General features: G+C 49.2%; 1 protein-coding gene across 2 annotated transcripts in view; it reads left to right on the top strand.

Moving 5' to 3' along the window:
* Positions 1 to 18,390, top strand: part of Evl (Enah/Vasp-like) — a 65,853-nt gene that overhangs the window by 43,561 nt on the left and 3,902 nt on the right. The window contains exons 4-11 of one of the 2 annotated variants that reach the window (XM_038336699.1): positions 10,577 to 10,640; positions 11,197 to 11,258; positions 12,680 to 12,909; positions 13,461 to 13,582; positions 15,251 to 15,311; positions 16,477 to 16,540; positions 18,164 to 18,230; positions 18,319 to 18,381. In XM_038336699.1, coding sequence (XP_038192627.1) covers positions 10,577 to 10,640; positions 11,197 to 11,258; positions 12,680 to 12,909; positions 13,461 to 13,582; positions 15,251 to 15,311; positions 16,477 to 16,540; positions 18,164 to 18,230; positions 18,319 to 18,381 — 733 coding nt within the window. The remainder of the gene's footprint in view (positions 1 to 10,576; positions 10,641 to 11,196; positions 11,259 to 12,679; positions 12,910 to 13,460; positions 13,583 to 15,250; positions 15,312 to 16,476; positions 16,541 to 18,163; positions 18,231 to 18,318; positions 18,382 to 18,390) is intronic. The other variant, XM_038336700.1, reaches the window with a different exon arrangement.

The raw sequence follows: 18,390 nt of genomic DNA, 5'->3' as shown, positions 1-18,390 counted from the left end.
AGAACTAACTCCTGAAAGTTGTGCTCTGACTTCCATATATGCACACACAGAAATAAGTGATAGATAGAAGATAGATAGATAGATAGATAGATAGATAGATAGATAGATAGATAGATATAAAGTAGATACCATTGCCTTTCTGAGGCTTGAGTTATGGTGGTAAGAGAGACAGGAGTGTGACTTGTAAGGCATGAAGCACTGTACACATTCAACCTGTGTTGCTCTTGGAGCCCTGGCCCCTTTGGATCTTACATTGTTGGTGTGACACCTCTGGGACTGTCATAAGCTCCTTACAGAAAGGAAAAAGCCTCTCTTTCCACACTGCCATTGTACAGTCTCCTAGCTTCCCTGTCTTCATAGTATCTCCTGCATCCTATAAAGAGATGTTAGGAACTATTGCCTCTCCTTTAAGAATGAGGAGGCAAAGGGTCACAGCGTTTCCTAATTTGCTGAATGCTACACTAGTGAGAGAGACTTCAGTTTTCAGTAGAGGTTTCTGCCATCAGACTGCCTCCCAAAGAGACTCTGCTTACCTGGTAGCTAGCACACTGTCTATGATAACACACCCTCATTGGGGGCTAATTGTGAACACTTTCCTTGGCCCATTTTGTAGGCAGAGATTCTAGAGTAAGCGGAGAATTCATTTATATCTGCTTTCTTTTTCTCTCATAGCATGTATAATCTCTTTCCTGCAGAACAACTCCAAACCTGGTGTGGTAATACACACCTGTAATCCTAGCACCTGGGAGGCCGAGCAGGCAGACTGCCTCAAATTTAACACCAGCTTGGACTACATAATGAATCCTTGTCTCAAACAAAAAACACAACAATAATAATTTCACAAGTAGCTTTTTGCCGCTTCAATTCTTGTATGAAAAGAGCCAACACAAACACTGTAGTAAATAGACATCCTTAGGGCTTGGAAAGTCAGGTCCTGAAGTTGAGATGCAACCTTTGCTTTCTAGAGTAGGTAAGGTATGTGATTATGAGGCCCTGTGCCCACCTGCTTGTCTGCTGCCTGCTTTCATTCATCTACCCATTCATTCAAAACAAATGTTTTTTTTTAACACCCACCCAGTCAATTTGACTACTTCTGCATGTAGCCCACTTGAGTATCTTTTCCACACAGCAAGCAGATCTCCTCAGTTCTAGGTATAACCTGGTCACTTCTTTTTCATTCAGAGCTCTCAGGGCCATCAGTCCTAACTCAGAAGTCCAAGACTTTACAGGGTTTGCATGTTCTGGTCTTGACTGCCTCTCTGAATTCTCTCTCCTTACTCTACATTGTGTTTATGTAAATGGTCTTCTACCATTCCCCCGAAATGCAAGGGCTCCATTCAGGACTACACACTGAGTGCATCATTAAGGTCACAGTTGCTCCCTCACTTCACTGGAGACTCTACCTAAACATTGCCCAGCCAGATGTTAGCCTATTATAACACGTTACCACGGTTCTCTCATTCTGCTATATTTTTCTTCATATGTCTTATTGCCTGCCTCGTCTCTTGATTATAAGCTAGGCAAAAGTTTGTGCAGCAGTTTGTGTCTATGCCTGGTTTGCTAGCATCTAACAACTGTCATTTGTTTGAATGAATGAGTAGTCTGTGAATTACTGAACTTCTATTCTGGGATTTGTAGCTTTCCACAACAAGATGGATTAGACATGGTCCCGCACTCACCAGGCTTACAGCCAGGCAAAGAAGGGAGACTCGTGGATGTATGTCATGTGCCATGATGGAAGGAAACTAGGGGTTTATGGGATTCTAGAGCAAAGGGCTGGGATGCAGGCAAAGGAGATGGAGCAGGCTCCTTGGTCAGGCAGGCAGGTGTAAGTTTTTCTGTTACAGTGATAAAGTCTTCAAGGAGCTTAAAGAGGAATGAATGTTGGACTCAGGTTGGTTTCAGAAGTCTCAGTTCTGTAATAGAGCAAATTATGGTAGGATGGCATAGAGAAGAGGTACTCACCTTTTGGAGGCCAGGAAGCAGGAAGAGGTAGGACAGAGTTCCAGAGACAAGATGAACCCTGCAGAGCCACACCACTGACACACATCCTAATAGCCCATTGCTCTGACCTTGTCAATTGATTTACCTGTTAATGAGTTTTGCACTTTCCTTAACCTACTACGCCTCAAATAGCACTGCCATACCTTCAACACATGAACTTCATACCTATACCATAACATCATTCCTGCTGTGGCTTGATAGAAGATTGACAGTTGAAAAGTTGTCCAAGGGGACTGGAGAGATGGATCAGTGGTTAAGAATCACTGGCTGCTCTTCCAGAGGACCCAGGTTTGATTTCCAGCACCCACATGGGGACTCAAACCCATCTGTAACTCTAGTCCCGAGGCCTTCCTGATACTTGGTACACAGACATAAATGCAGGAAAACATTCATATACATAAAATAAAAATAAAACTTTGAAAAAAAGCCATATATATGTTTGCTGAATGTGGTAGTACACACCTGCAATCCTACCACTTGACTCAGGAGCTCAGGACTCATGAGGCCAAAGCAAGGAGATCATGAATTCAAGACCAGCCCCAGCTACAATGCAATACCTAGTCTTTAGAAGTAATATATGTGTACTTGGCATGTCTGCATGCTGCTCCAGAAAAGCACAAAGGGAACAGGTATCACAATGAGGAGCAGCTCCAGGGAATTCATACATTAGAGAAGGGAGGAGGTCATGGGCTTAGCTGACTGATCTAAGTAGGGTCACTGGTGAGAAGAGGTAGGGAGAAGCTAGGTCAGAAGTTTAAGAGGCCTCAGATCCTAGAACGGGTGTTTCCCATGGGAAGCACTGTGGAATCTACAGTTCCCCGCCCAAGGAATGCTGAGGAAGGACTATACCTCTGATCTTCAACCTGTGGACACAGGCTTAAGGAGGCAAACCTGAGAAGAGGCCAGTGGGAGGCGATGGGAAGTCCCCCAAGTGATAGCACAAAAGGCTTAGATGAGACAAACCAGAGAACGTGCACCTAACAGTTTTCAGGAGAAATGACAGAGAAAAAAAAAAAAAGCAGGAGAAACCACAGTTGATTTGGGGAAAGAGACATCTCTTGTAAACAGTGCTAACTTCAGTATCCCATATAAAGTGTGGTACCCTGTCTGTTATGCCAGGCCCTACCCTGGGGTGCTGGGGTACAGGGAAGATTGGTTGACCACATTCTGCACTACTGGTAGCAAGTACTGACTTAGGCCACTCAGAGAAGCCCACGTGAAGGAGGACAGAGAAGGAAGCAACTGCCTCAGCCACCTGAGTAGTAAGGGAAGGCAATAAGTGTAGAGAGCTGCTATTGTGTTACTTCTCCCCAGGAGTCATAAAACAAGCAGATAGAGGGTACCAACTGGCTCCAGCCAGGTCTAGCATAGACCAGTATGTTTACAGCTGCCATCTCCAAAAAGTGCAATCCACCCAGCCAGCCTTCTACCTCTTTATATGCTTTGACACCCTTGCTCTAGTTTCATTTTTGCTAATATAAAACATCCTGGCCAGAAACAACCTGGGGGAGAAAGGGTTTTGTTTGGCTTACAAAGTCACATACCATCCCTTCAGGGACATCAAAGCAGGAACCTAAGCAGCTAGTCACAGCCACATTCGAGAATGAAGAGCAAATAAATGCATCCTTGCTTGCTCTTACTAACTTTCTGGACCCCACCAGACTGTTTTTCCAGGTGATTCTAGGCTGTCAAGTTGACGGTTAAAACTACCCCACACAACCCCTAGGGAGCAGGAGCAGCTAGAGGGTAGGAAGGAACAATGATGTGTGGCACCTCAGGGCCTGGTATATACTTCCCATTACGATTCCCAGGGACCTCGCTGTCACTGGTTTACCTGTCTTGTGCCAGAGCTGCCAGCAGGTGTTCTTAGCCATCATAGCAGCTCCGCTCTGGAAGGAAATTCATGTCACACCTGAAGAAACAACTACAGCAGCTGCACAGCCAGCTTTTGTGAACCCAGCAGGGTGCAGCAGGAACAAGGAACAGGCATGGCAGCACTGAGGCATGGCACTGCCCAGAGACAGCAAGAGTGGCAGTATAGTGTGGGAGGTGAATGTTTGCTACCAGGTTTAGTCATTCCTACACACACCTTGGAACTGGGAATGCTAGAAAAAACTCAGGAATGACAGGAGCATCTTAGGGGGAAAGGCAGATATATTGGTGACAAAAAGGTGACAAAGAACCAAGAGGCCTAAGGAGGACTAGGCAAGATCCAGTGACAAAGCTACACGGCACCCAGGAATTCTTCTGTCTGCTCACCGGCCCTCCCTCCCTGCATACATACCCCACTTCCATCAGGGAAAGAGGAGAGCTGGGATGGGAGGTTCCTTCAGTCAGACACCTGGTATCCTTGAGGCCTATGAGCAGAGCTGCTACAAGGGGTCTGCAGTCCCTCAGGGCCCATAAGCATACTGGAATCAGGTAGCCAGGAGGGTTCTGATAGGTTACCTGGGAAGCTTCATTAAAGATTGACAAAGTGAAGCCCACTTGCCCACAGGACAGCATATCGGTTACCACTGCACCAGCCAGACGGCTGAGGAAGAGGAGGTAAGTGGCCAGGATGCGAAAGGCACCTAGCAGACTGTGCCGACGAACCCTGCCCGTAATGGTCAGCAGGGAGTGGACCTTTCACTGCTTCTGCTTCTGCCACTGTGACTGCACCGTGCTTTGCAGAGTGACCTGTAGGTGATGGAGCCCCTCCCTCTCCTTCCTGCTCCTCCTGGGATTCTTCTCTATTCCCAACTGCTGGAACTGGGGTAGGGGGGCTGAGTGCTGCATCTTGGGGAGAGCATCTCTTACTGCATCCAGCGTCCTTGCAGAAGTGGCAGGATAAACTGGCATTGGGAGGCCTGGGCTCCTGTTCCAGCTGTAGTGCCCAGTAGAGGTCTACAAGATGTTCACCCCATGCAAGATGTCTACCTTTCTCAAGTTGAGACTTAGTTTCCATACCTATAAAGGAAAACTAATATATCCTACTGGAGAATTAGGCAATTTAATCCCCCAAAGTGATGTGAAAATGCTTTGTAAACCATAAAGGTATGAGATGGTTACTGTAATTTACTCTGTTTGAGGTTCGTTTTAAGATCAATTTTCTTTCCTTTAATAAATTTTTAGGAAGGAGGAGAAAAAATGTTACTAGGAAAACTGCTTGCCTAAGCAGACTACCTGAGCAGGCCAAGCCTGCAGATGGGGTGCTCGACTTGGGAACTGGAGTCTGGGTTCTGGCCGTGTGTTGTCTCTGATGTGGACATGACCTTGGACAAGCCAACGCCCTATCCCTGGACCTCAAGACCCTTCCATGAAAGGAGACAGTGGGGGAGACAAAAGAAGGGGGTATTCACTGGCAACAAATCTCTAGCTGTCATCTGTCAAAATTAGAAGAGGTCCTCTCCTCTGCCATGTTATTTCTGAAGATCAATGTCTAGGGTTGGTCAGTTCTTTTCCCTGTATGACCTGGGCTTCTCCCATCTTGGAAGCAGTCTCCCTGTCTGTAAGAGAGGTCCTTGTGTTTAGCAGGGCTTTAGCAGGGCTTTCACATCCTGAACTCTTGGGCCAGGCAGTGTCTGCTGGTTACAAGGAGTTGAGTTATAACTGTCTAGCCCAGGGCCAGCACTCAGGGGTGAGGGACTGTTGCTGGAGTTATCAGGAGTGGCAGATCAGCCGACATATAAGATCTGAGCACAGCAGCTAAGCCTAAATTGCTGTGCCAGAGATCAGGCAGAAAAGACTGGAAAATTCATGTAGCATTCCTTTAAGCAAGCCGCTAAACCAGCATTAAAATGTGGAGGTGGCCAGGCATGGTAGCACATGTCTTTAATCCCAACATTCAGGAGGCAGAGGCAGGTGAATCTTTGTGAGTTCCAGACCAGCCTGGTCTACATAGCAGTTTCAAGGCAGTGAGATGCTGTCTCAAAAAACAAAAAGGTGGAAGGTAGTGGCAGTCAAGCATTTGTCCACTGGTGAACTTGACACAGGAGCTGCCTTTGCCTTATGAGTACGGATGTGGAGGTGTTTGTATGGCCAAGATTCAACATAATATGGGGACATTTGTCCTGGGAGTTTGCTCCAGTCTTCCTACCCATCCGTGTGTAGCTTAGACCTAGTAATGCTATAGTGGCCAGATCCTGGATCACAGATTCAACTCTTACATGGACACTTGCCTGCATAGCAGCAAGAATGATACCCATACAGAAGGAAGGGCCTAGTCTCTAGCCAAAAGGGAAAGGAAAAATAGGCAGCTAGAGAGATGGTAGCAAGGGAAGCAGAGAGTGACTCAAGAGGGCTTGGGACACTGCCCAACTCAGACCAGGTGGTTGTCGTCTGCTGGCCAGAAATTACATCAGGTGTTACTGAGAGGTGTAGGTCCTTTGTCTCTGGCAGTCCCGGGATCTCAGGTTCCATCTTTTCAAAAGGCAGGAGATGCCTTTCCTATAGAGGATAGCTGGAAACTTAGCCTGCGCTCTGTCCCAGAGGAGCTGAGGCTGCTGTGCTGAGTCTCATGGGTGATAGGGAGGGAGTAAGAGACCTCCATTAGGAACAACTGGCAGCTTCACCTCATCTGCCTGCCTCAATGTAAAGTTAGACAAGACACCCAGGTGAGGGACTAGAGGACTTGTAGCCACTTACTTACCTGTCCTTACTTAGCATGTAAGCCTGCTAGAAGAGCGCAGCCAGGAATGGGAAGCAGCTGAAAGGTGAGACTGAGGCCTAATGGGAGGACTGAAGGAGAGCAGAGCCTGGTTCTCCTCAGAAGACCAGAAGGATCCCTTCTAGTCCCATCAGACTTCTGGGGACTGCTCTGGCCAGTTTCCACATGTGAAGAGGATTCTGCACAGGACCCAGTGCATAGCTCACTTGATACCCAGTAAATTCTAGTCCTCTTTACCCCAGCCACTTTGGGTGACCCAGAATACCTCACCTGCTCTATTGTCTTAAAGTTTATTGGGTATGGGCTCTGGCTTAGCCACTTTTTTAGAGTCTTTGAACCATAGACCTTTGCTGTTTTCTAAGAATATTTTGTCACCAATGCTCTCAGCCATTGCTTGAAGAATCGTCAGAGAGTTTGTCAGCCATCTTAATTACCAAGTATTCACTGCATGTCGACTGGGTGCCAAGAATTATGTGAGTGTTGGAAATCTGGAGGTGTCAACAGTGGAGCCATGGTTAGACTGTTCTGTGCCTGTGTTCTTCCTGTCTCCTGAGCCTGACAAACATGCATAATGTGCCCTAGTGATCACAAAAGCTCACTCACCGTGAGAGGCCAGGCACAGAGCACTTTTTGCACCTAGGCACTCATGACCTGGCTCGTCCATGTCTCAGCATCCTGGCCAGGTGTGAAGGTAATGGCAGGAGATGGGAGCTGTCTACATCGGGTTCATTCTCTCCGAATCTGAACCCTGATTCTTCTTTCCTCTGCTCTCTCCTCATCCCTCCCCCTGCACAAGGGCTGCATTCCTGAAGATGATGGAATCCTTAGCAAATCCTAAATCAAAGACAGGTATTATGGGAGTCGTCTGTAAAGGAACATAACACTGCCTAGAGGGATAGCTCAGTCAATAAAGTGCTTGAGGACCTGAGTGTGAACCCCAGAACCCACATATAAAAGGAGTGATGATGTGTACTTATAATCCTGGGCTGAGAAGGCAGAGACAGGCAGATCCCTGGGGTTCACTGGCCAGCCAGCTTAGCTGGTGAGAACCCCCCCAAAGTTGAACGGCACCTGAGAAATGATACCCTGCGATTGTCCTCTGACCTACACGTGCACCCGTACACATGTACACACATACCCCCAGATACATGTGCACTTGAACACATGAACAAATGCATGTGTGTGTACATACACATGAGGGAGCACTGCAGTTTAAGGAGTATGTTCCTAAAGCAGAACTGTTTTGTTCCTAAAGCAGAACTGTTTTGTTCCTTATAGTATGCCAGCCACTGAAACCAAAAGAAGTTTTTTCAAAAGCAAGTTTATTCCCAAGGTGATCAGGTGTAGAGATGGCCTCCCCAGGGACAGGGGGTGAGGATGTATATTCATGAGCTGGACAGGGTGTTTGGAGGTGTGGAAAGGTGGTGGGAGTAGACTAACCCATGATTTGCATGTGCATACTTATCTTCACAAACCATCATAGAGTCATTTAAGAAATCATAGCACACATAGGAGTGGTGGCAATGGCCTGAGATTCCCCAAATTCAGGAAGCCAGCCTAAGTTGCTTAAAAAGACAAAGAATGAAAGGAAAGGGAAAAGGTATGTATACATGCCTGTAACCCCAACTTAGGAGATAGAGGCAGGAAGATTAGGAGTTCAAGGTCATCCTTCCTAAAAAAATGGGATAGGTGGAAGTATGAGGACATTACCATGATCTCAAAGTGGAATTTGGGGCCTTCTGTTGTTACAGGATCACCAAAGGGTCAGTAATTTCAAAAACAAAAAAAAGTAGGTTTCAAATACTTGGAAAAAAATCCAGATGACCATTATGACCCACACATCAGCAAAAGTAGTAGAAGACTAATAATATATTGCACAGGTGCATTTCCTCCCAAAGTAGTGATTTTTTTTTAAGTCAGCTGAAAACATGACAAGTTACATTTTTTTTCAGTTTTGCCTCGGTTTCAAGAAAAAGATTATTCAGTATTTTTCTTGTTGTTTGTTTTTGTTTTTACTAAATAGGGTTTCTCTGTATGATCCTGGCTGTCCTAGAGCTTTGTAGACCAGGCTGACCTCAAACTCAGAGATCTGCCTGCCTCTGCTTCCCAGTCCATTATGGTGAGGAGGAGTGATCGCAGGAGCAGGAAACAGAGCACAAGCTGAAAGTAGCACAAAGCTGTGACAGCCGTCCCCCAACAGCATCACTAGCTGGTGACCAGGGGTTCACATAGCCAAGGCTGTGGAGGATGGTTTTCATTTAAACCATCACAGCCTTGGCCAGGCTAACAGTGGAGTCCCAGAATGTAGAGCTGAGGTGCGGTGAAACCTGTCTTCGCCAGAATGAGTGAGGCAGGGGCCAAGGAGCCCCTCCCCGCTGTGCACACACAGGTGAAACCTGAGAGCAGTGTCTAGGGGCAGGGCAGCTCGTGGTTCTCCGAGTGTCATGTGAGTCTACCCCATTCTTCAAGCCAGTTTCAGTCTGAGATGGTGAGACTGAACTTGAGAAAGAATGTGACATTTGGCAAGTATTTTGTCTTGCTCTGTGTCTTGCACAACCTTTGAACAAGTCATCTAACCTTCCTGGGCCTAGTTTCCTTAGTGGTCCCAAGTCCTCATGGACACCCCTAGCTGTGTGGGAATTACAATTGAAATATAGATTAAGTAAAGAAAGCGTCAGTGCCTTGCTCTGATCAGGTTTCCTTAGTACGATAGCATTTTCTGCTCATGAAGTTATTAGAGCAAAGACTGGGCTTCAGGGAGTAGGAGGCTAAAGAGTCTCTCAGCTGTCTGAGGTTGTAAAATTGCGCTCACTTCACCCAGAGGTAGGATCAAAGCTGCTTGCACATCCCTTCCACCAGCCACTGATTGTGCACTTTGCAAGGGACACCTGACCCTCAGGAAACAATCAGCTCTTTCTTAAGTTGGAGCTGCAGCCTGAATTTCTCTCTGTCTCTGTCTCTGTCTCTCTGTTTCTCTCCCTCTCTCTGTCTCTCTCCATCTCTCTCTCTCTCTCTCCTTCCCCCCCCTCTCTCCCTCTCTTGGTTTTTTTGAGAGAGGGTTTCTCTGTAGCTTTGGAGCCTGTCCTGGAACCAGCTCTTGTAGACCAGTCTGGCCTTGAACTCACAGAGATCCTCCTGCCTCTGCCTCCTGAGTGCTGGGATTAAAGGTGTGTGCTACCACTGCCCAGCTTGGATTTCTCTTTAAATGTGGCACAAAGCTTGCTGAGGCACCAGCCCTCCTGTGAACATAAGGCTCAGCATTGGGGTCCTATCCTTTTGGGTCTAAAGTGGATATGGCCAGTGTTTCAGGTGGCACAGAACAAAGGGAGCAGTGGCAGGGCCTCATTGTGCTACTCACAGCTTCAGACTCCCAGTGTGAGCAGTAGGTACAGGAGGGGACACTCCTGGGTTCAGTCTGGCCCTGCCACTGTGATGGGGCTTAGGAGACAGTGGCAAGTGAGGAAGCAGACACAGCAAGTGTTGAAAAGTGGATGGGGGCCGGAGAGATGGCTCAGCGGTTAAGAGCACTGCCTGCTGTTCCAGAGGTCCTGAGTTCAATTCCCAGCAGCCACAAATAGTGGTTCACAATCATCTGTAATGAGATCCGATGCCCTCTTCTAGCCTGCAGGGATACATGCAGACAGAACACTGTATACATAATAAATAAATAAATAAATATCTTTTTTAAAAAGTGGGTGGATGTCAACAGTTATGACTTGGGGGTCCCACCTGTGCTTCAGAGGGAGGAGCCACAGGGCACAAAGAGGAAGGGTAAGTGGGAGATGAAGGTATGCAGGTGCTGCACAGGTGGTAGGGCTCTCTTTTAAAGGAAGGCCAGGAGGGGTGGAGAGCGTGCTATTACAGTTATCTGTCGGGCCTTTCTTCCCTCTACTGACCACTCCACTCTGCATCTCTTCCCCACAGGCCCCTCCACACAGCGTCAGGTGCAGAATGGCCCCTCTCCTGAGGAGATGGACATCCAGAGAAGGTAACCCAGTGTTCCACAGCTTTCTGTCTGAAAGCTTCCCAGGAGTGGCAGGAGCACCCTTTAGCTAGCTGAGACATACAGCTCAGGCCAGCACTTGGGGCAAAGGGAACACCTACTTAATGTCAGAGATTAAGGCTACATGTCGCTAGCATGTAGACCCATACTTCCCTAAACCCCTTCTGAAGTGTGCCTAGTAACCCTGTAGTGCCAGGTGCCCCTCTGATGGGGGACTAGAAAGAGGCATGTGGTCTTCTGACCATTTCTCCTGAGGCCACATCTATAGAAGCCATAGGCCCCCAAAGCCTACTCTAGTGAGGCAATCAGATCAGCCAGAGGGTCACACAGGCTTCTTCGAGATGCTTCCTGCTCAGTGTGTCCCAACTTGCCAGTCCTCTTCCATCTAGGTACCTGAACCTAACACATCCCTCACCCCCTCTTTGAGACACACACATACACACACACACACACACACACACACACACACACCCTAGTGTTGTGGCTCACCTGGACTCTCAGACACAGAGAAGTCAAGGCTTCTGCTATGGTTGCTTTTCAGACAAGTGATGGAGCAGCAGCAGCACCGCCAGGAGTCTCTGGAGAGAAGAATCTCTGCCACAGGTGAGTGAGAGTCTCCTTCCTCCAGCTGCCACCCACACTGCCCCAAGTGACCCCAACTCAGATAGACCTTTCCCTACTTCTGACTGCCTAGGCTCAAAGTGTGGTCGTCACTTCAAATGAAGTAGGGCTGAGCATAGGATTAGGAAGCCCCCTGGCCCTCCCATTGTTCAGTTCCTCCAGTAGACATGTAGGGGCACCCCTGTGTCAGGAAACTGAGAGCAGGGACATGCTATCAGCAAGGCAGACAACAGTTTCTGCCCCCAGGAAGTCATGCTTGTCCTTGTGCCATGGGTGCTAGAGACACTCAAGAGACAGGGCCAAGGCTCGAGAGGAGTGCCAGAGCAGGTTCTCGGGAGCCAAGTGGGACTTAGCGCACCACAGGAGGGGGTGTCAGGTGCATTGATGGGACAGGACTTTTTCATTTGCCTTGTGCTTTTGTAGCCTCATCTTACCTAACCTGCTCAATGCATTCTCAAGTTCTATCTTGCTCATGGGAAAACAGCCCCAGCTGCTTTCCAAGCACCCTGCACTTGGGTGATACTGCCCTCTCACCTGCTCTGTGTTCCCCGTGCCCCTGTGCACAGTCCTTGAGCAAGTCTAGTTCTGGCATCATGTCAGCCCCTCCCATCACCCTGGCACACACTGAAGTGCAGCCTACCCTGCACTCCTTTTACCACGTTGCTCCAGCACTAGCTTCTCCTTTCTTTTCCTTCCAGGCATCCCATTTTCTTTGTTTACCCCTGCTTCCCTTCACTTAGCCGGACACTTCCTCTCCTATATCTACTCTTGGTAGAGCTTGCCTTGCAGCACTTGCCTGTGTTCGCCTCTGTGGTTTGTTCTCTCTTCACTAGCACCCTGAGCTGTTTTCCTCCACACACGACACAGCACCGGACACCCAGTGGAAGCTCAGGCAGTATTCGGTAGAGGGTGCCTGGATAGATGCACAGGGAATGCCAGCAACACTCAGCATTAATGGTTCCATGTCCAAAGCCCCGGTCAGCTTCAGGACCCACTGTTATCGCTTACAATCCCCAGGGACCTAGGGTTAGTACCAGTTACATCTTGGATGTAACTTCAATCAATGCCTAAGATAGAGCCAAGTACTTAGAATGGAAAAAGGCACTGCCGAGAGCTCCTCTCCCACTAGAAAAGCATTAGTGAAGCAAGAAGTTTGCTGCACTTAAGTGGTGTTAAACCCCCGTATGCCAGGCTAACCAGGCCCCAGGTGCTGAAGAAACTGAAATAGAGAATGACTGTAACAGAGCCAGGTTCTGCAGGGCCTTCCTGAGATGTAAAGTCTTCGGTTCCTCATCTCTCTGATGAGCAAACTGCTCTTCATTCTTCTCCAGGAACCTGAAATAAAACAGTAGACTGGACACCAGCTAGGTGCTGGAAACTGACTCCTCTCCATTGCATTTCAGGGCCCATCCTCCCACCTGGGCATCCTTCATCGGCAGCCAGCGCCACCCTCTCCTGTAGTGGACCTCCACCCCCACCTCCGCCCCCAGTTCCACCTCCACCCACAGGGGCTACACCCCCGCCCCCACCTCCTCTGCCAGCTGGAGGAGCCCAGGGGGCCAACCATGATGAGAGCTCTGCATCAGGACTAGCTGCTGCTCTGGCAGGAGCCAAGCTGAGGAGAGTGCAGCGGGTAAGAGGGTGGGCATGGCATCACCCTCACACATGAGCAGAGCAACTCACCCTGCCCTCACCTGTCATCAGTGAAACACCGGGCAAAGGGCTATCCCCAGGCCCAGCCAGCCCTCTGCCAGGTATTAAATAAGTAAACAGGGACAGCGCTTTGTCAGCTACAAGCTGTCTTAGTTAATAAGTACATATCTGCCTTTGCTTTTCCCATGGAACTCACTTCTAGCTCATTCAATTTGCTCCCCACCCCTGGGGCGTGTACTCTGGAATGAGTAGCATGTATGTGGTCATAAAAGAGTGGCTCTGATGCATATCTCTGGCTAGAAATTTGCTTCCCTGTCTCTTGTGACCTTCTGACTTTGGCAAGGACTCAAGCCTGTGAGCCTACCTTGCCAACGCCTGGCCCTCTCTAGATTCTCATTTTCTGACCTGTGGAGTTGGGAGTGTTGGACTAGCAGCCTCACTCCTAAGGTTTTTCTACATCTAGCATCCACTGGGGCTACTCTTCCCCTCACTGTATCAGAGTATGATACACATACGCTTCCTTACCCTCAGCCAGAAGATGCATCTGGAGGCTCCAGTCCTAGTGGGACTTCAAAGTCCGATGCCAACCGGGCAAGCAGCGGGGGAGGTGGAGGAGGCCTCATGGAAGAGATGAACAAACTGCTGGCCAAGAGGTAAGTCTAATGTCTTCCAGAGTTTGTGTGCCTCCTGGGAAGCTACCATCCTCAGCTGATGGTCATTGCGAAGACACATTCGGGGGTAAGAAGAGCACCCCCTTCACTTGCAAGCCCAACAAACATAAAGCACACTCCCAAGAGTTTTAGAGAGCACTCTAGAGAATGTACCCAAGTGGATTGTGTTTCAGAGCACTCAGAAGTGAAAAAGGCTTCAGGTCAGAGTAGAAAAGAATGTTTACACCTTCCCAGTGCGTATCGTCCAAACTGAGAGGGAGTACTCCCACTGTCTAAAAACAGGAAAAGGCCAGGGTCGCCAGCAGCCATGGAGACGGCAGGTGTGGATGGAGGCAGCTCCAGGTCCTACAGAAGCAAACGGGCACTGGAGAATGGGATGTGAGCGCCTGGGCTGCTGTGTGGTCAGCCCTGTCACCCGCACTTCCCTCTAAATCTCACCAGTGTAGAGCAGAGTGACTTGGTCTCCAGTGGTCTGTCTGACAGTTTTTACAGTGTTGGGATGGAACTCATGGCCGCACGTGCACAACCACTGAGGCACTCTGGGCCAGGCTACCCTGTTTTTAAGAGATAAAACATGGACTTGTGGGCATCAATGGTTGAAATGGGGTAAAGTGGCTGGGTAGACCAGCGAGGAAACCATCGTAGTCCAGGGAGAGGTGATGGTGACTGACATAAAGTGGTTGGCAGTGAGGACAGGTCAGAGTGGGAAGAGATCTAGAGACAGAATTGACGAAACTTACTATTCCTGGTTTGTAGACCTGTCCTGAGATGAGACAGCTGTGTGAGCCCTGCCACTGAAGCCAGAGGCAGCTCCTCACCACACACCAGGCCCATTTCACTCCTGGTGGGCCAATTGCCTCAGGTTATAAGAGGCTAATCCTTTGAGGGCCTGACAGGGTTGAAAATCAACCAAAGCACATTGTTGGGAAGTATGGGAGGCCTACATCGGCCTGGGAGGGAGCCCAGGTGCAGGTAACCATTGAGACCAGAAACACTGTGAATTAGAGTCCCGCAAAAGAGGTTTTCATGCATGTGAGGAAAATGCATGTGTTTTGCACTCTTGGAGCACCTTTAGCTCCTTGGTGTTGTCCTGAACTGGGAAGGGTGTGACTAGGTTAGCTGAGGTCACAGACAGAAGAGCAGCAAGAGGAAATCTTCTTCCCTGTGACTTGATGCTGAAGTTGAGGTTCCCCAGCCAGTCAGCTGCAATTCTCTCAGCTCTGACCCAAAGAGACAGACAGGGCCAGGGTACCAGTCTATACACGGGCCCTGAGTGCCCTGGGAGTATAGCCTCTCAGCTAAACCCTGTGCCTGGGGACCTAGTCAGGGTACAGCCAGCTTCTTTCTCCCTCAGAAGCTATGGCCACCACCAGCTGAGCTGAACAAAGAAACACCCCAAGGACTTCCTTCCTGTAATAGTTTTGAGTCTAGCTCATGGGTGAGCACAGAAAGTCTTATCCCCCTGGCCTTGGCTCATGTGAAGAAGGGTGCCTGACCAAGTGGCCCGTTCACATAAGCATACATCCTCCTAATCTACACACAGCCCACTGGGGAGCCAGTTGTGGGCATGGAGGCAGCCCAGATCTGGTTCTAGGTCACTGTGAAACCTTGGGAAGCTGATTTGTATTTTTTTTTCTCTCCAACATCTAGGAGAAAAGCAGCCTCCCAGACAGACAAGCCCGCTGACAGAAAGGAAGATGAGAGCCAAACGGTAGGCAGCGTTCTACCCAGCCCGCCCACACCCTCAGGCTTGCCTCCAGTTTAAGCAAATCTCCCAGAAAGATTGCTGGGAACTGGGGGGCCTGGTTTGGAGGTAGCTATGAGGGAGGGACAGGGATCCAGCCAGGCTTGCATCTCCAGAGCATTCTCCTGACCAGACCCTTCGAGCCATCACTCAGGTCGAGAACCCCAGGGAGCCATAGGGCCACTATACTCCAACATATCAGGGCTGCATCAAGGGGTTTGGATACATCTGCTGAAGTCTTATGGAAGTCAGAGCAGTTTTATTTCAAATTACTTAAAATTCTAAATACTTGAGTCTGTTAAGCCCAATGGGAGCTGAGGTCTCCAACCCTGGCAGAGGATCCTAGAAACCTGGGCTCTGTCCTTGGCAGGCATTTGGAGCCTGATCTGGCAGCCCAGAGCTCCCAGCCTCAACTTCTGTTTGTGGTCTTATGTATGTGATAAGCTTTCTTAAAACAAATAAACAGAATTCTACTGGGACTACTGAGTCTACCTCAAATACAAACAGCATAAAGGCTGCACCTCACTAGCAGAACTAGAGAGAATATAGCTATCTAGGACCAGTGTATATTCCAACTCAGCCAGTGAGGTGGGCCTGGTGCCCCTGGACTCCAGTCTGCTCTTCTCAGGACCACACATGATGGAAATACAAAGGCCTGTGTGGCTAGGAACCACAGACAGGATATTTACACACTAGGTGTGTTAGGACCTAGTGGCCACATTTGCTTGAGCCAACACTGTTTTTCTTAGGTGGTAGCTAGTACTCCTCAGCCCAGCTAATTAGTACCCTCGGGCCACAGAACCTTGAGGCGTGGATTCCACTATTGAGGCACTGTTGAAGCCCTTCTCATGCCTCTTTTTTTCCACATTTTTTGGTAAAGGCAAATCTTCCTGTGTAAATCAAGTTTGGGTAGGATGCTAGGGGCCAGGAAGCTGTCGTCCTGAGGCTCCTTCCTCCTCACTGTCCACAGTCTGACCCTGCGGTGAAGTGAGGGGTTTGTTCTCTAAAGGTAGACATTTACTAATCATATTCCGGAGTCCATTTGGAAAGCAAGCTGGTGCAGAGGTGTCCTGCCTTGTCCCTAAGCAGCTTTCCAAACAGACTAACGAAAGGGCCTTCTCTTCCATTTTAGGAAGATCCTAGCACCTCCCCATCCCCAGGGACCCGAGCCACCAGCCAGCCACCTAATTCCTCAGGTAAGAGGGTACCTAGCCCAACAAATCTTGAGGTCTTAGAGCAAGTGGTCAGCTAATCTGGCCACTTCCCTCTGTGGGCAAGCAGAGAGGGTCAAGTCTACTGCATTCCAGACATTCCAGATCCTCAGAGCTTCCCAAGGAGACCAAGCAGTCGGCTGGGTCGGTGTGACAAGGGGACCTTGACCCTGGTCCAACTAAATGAAGGCACTAAGAGTGCCATCCACAGTGGAGATGTCATGTAGGACCTGGATAGGGGCTAGGCTGCCAGGAGATTTGTGGCAGTAAGGTTTGGTTTTTTTTTTTTTTTTTTTTTTTTACAGTTCAGAGCTTCTACAAGTTACCACTTAGCCACACCCCTGGCCAGGGAACTATTAAATGTCATTTTTTGTGTCTTCTGTGTAATGCCAGCTAGAGTGGTGCTACAGTTAGGTCACTGCAGTGACCCCGCTCTATCAGAGACACAGCCTCCTTCTACCCGGTCACCACTGTCAGCTATGGCTGAGGGAACGTGAGTAGGAGAGTGTCGTGAGGCTTACCTCTGGTCCTTCAGGCTTCCACTCACAGCACACTCAGTGTCGGCCTTACACTAAGCTCACACACATGGTGAGGAGAAGCAGAAGAGTCTGTTTGTCCCACCTGACGGGTAGATGTTTTTCCGAGCTTATGTCTATATCAGGGCTGATGTCTACCATCCTTCTGGGACTTCCTGAGCTCTCTGTGTTGCAGATTCTTTAGTCAGTGTTACTGTCCTTATTTTCATGCTGTACAGATGGCAGTAGGAAGGGTTTCCCATGTTTAGCAGTTTTTGGCTCCCTGTGGTAAAGTTCTGCTTGAGGCCACACACCCTGTCCCAGGTATTGTTCCTATAAGCCCAGTGACCTGCCAGGTGGCTCTGTGAGGTAACCTGCCTCAGACCTGAGGTCTGCAGACAAGGCTCAGGTTAGGGCAGGACAGCCTCACCGCCCCTTTGCTCAACCTCTGGGCAGTGTGTTCTGCTCAATGCAGTGTATTTCCTGTGAATGGGGCATGAGTTGTAATCTAGTACAACAAAGCTTGGGCATTCCCAGTCCAAAAACCCAAAATGCTCCGAATTCTGAAGCTTTTCCAGCAAGCTTCAGGTGAACTCTGAATCTGCACATGTCTGGTCCCAGTATCTTAGATGAGACGCCCTCAGCCTGTTGCACTAAACTCAGAAAAGGGAAAGTGGTTTCCATGCTGAAGAAGGGAGCAGGCCAGACTCAGTGTGAGGAGACTAGTGAGCTGAGGTGCGGTCAGATCGCAGGGAGCCTGGCCAGAGGAGCATGGAGGGGACAAGACAGATGAGAGCGTTGGGAGGGTCCCGTCCTTCCTGTAGCTGGGGTCTCTTTCCCTGTCAGCTGGGCCAACCTCCATGGAGAAGACTCAAGTTTGAAGGGAACAGGAACCCTGGAGTTGGGAAACGGGGTGACAGTAGGGCTGCCTGCAGTTCCAGGGGTACCCTGGCTAAAAGTGGGCCTGAGATCAGGAGCCAGCCTTCCCACGGTCGCTCTGCACCACCGCCTGGGCAGGCTTCTAAAGGGATGTTCAGGAGAGGGGTGCCACTAAGCCCTCTCGATTCTGACCCTTCATGAACTGAATTGGCAGAGGCTGGTCGAAAACCCTGGGAACGGAGCAATTCAGTGGAGAAACCTGTGTCCTCATTGCTGTCCAGGTGAGCTGTTCTGGGAAGGGCCAACAGACAAATCTCATGGGTGAGCTTTGGTGCTAGTTTACATGTCTGTTTCATTCCATTGCCGTAGAACCCCGTCTGTGGCTAAGAGCCCCGAAGCTAAGAGTCCCCTTCAGTCGCAGCCTCACTCTAGGTACCGACA

The sequence above is a fragment of the Arvicola amphibius genome, chromosome 7 (genome assembly GCF_903992535.2).
Source record: "Arvicola amphibius chromosome 7, mArvAmp1.2, whole genome shotgun sequence".
Taxonomy (NCBI): domain Eukaryota; kingdom Metazoa; phylum Chordata; class Mammalia; order Rodentia; family Cricetidae; genus Arvicola; species Arvicola amphibius.
Note: the sequence above shows the minus strand (reverse complement) of the source record. Positions and strands in the feature narration are given on the sequence as shown.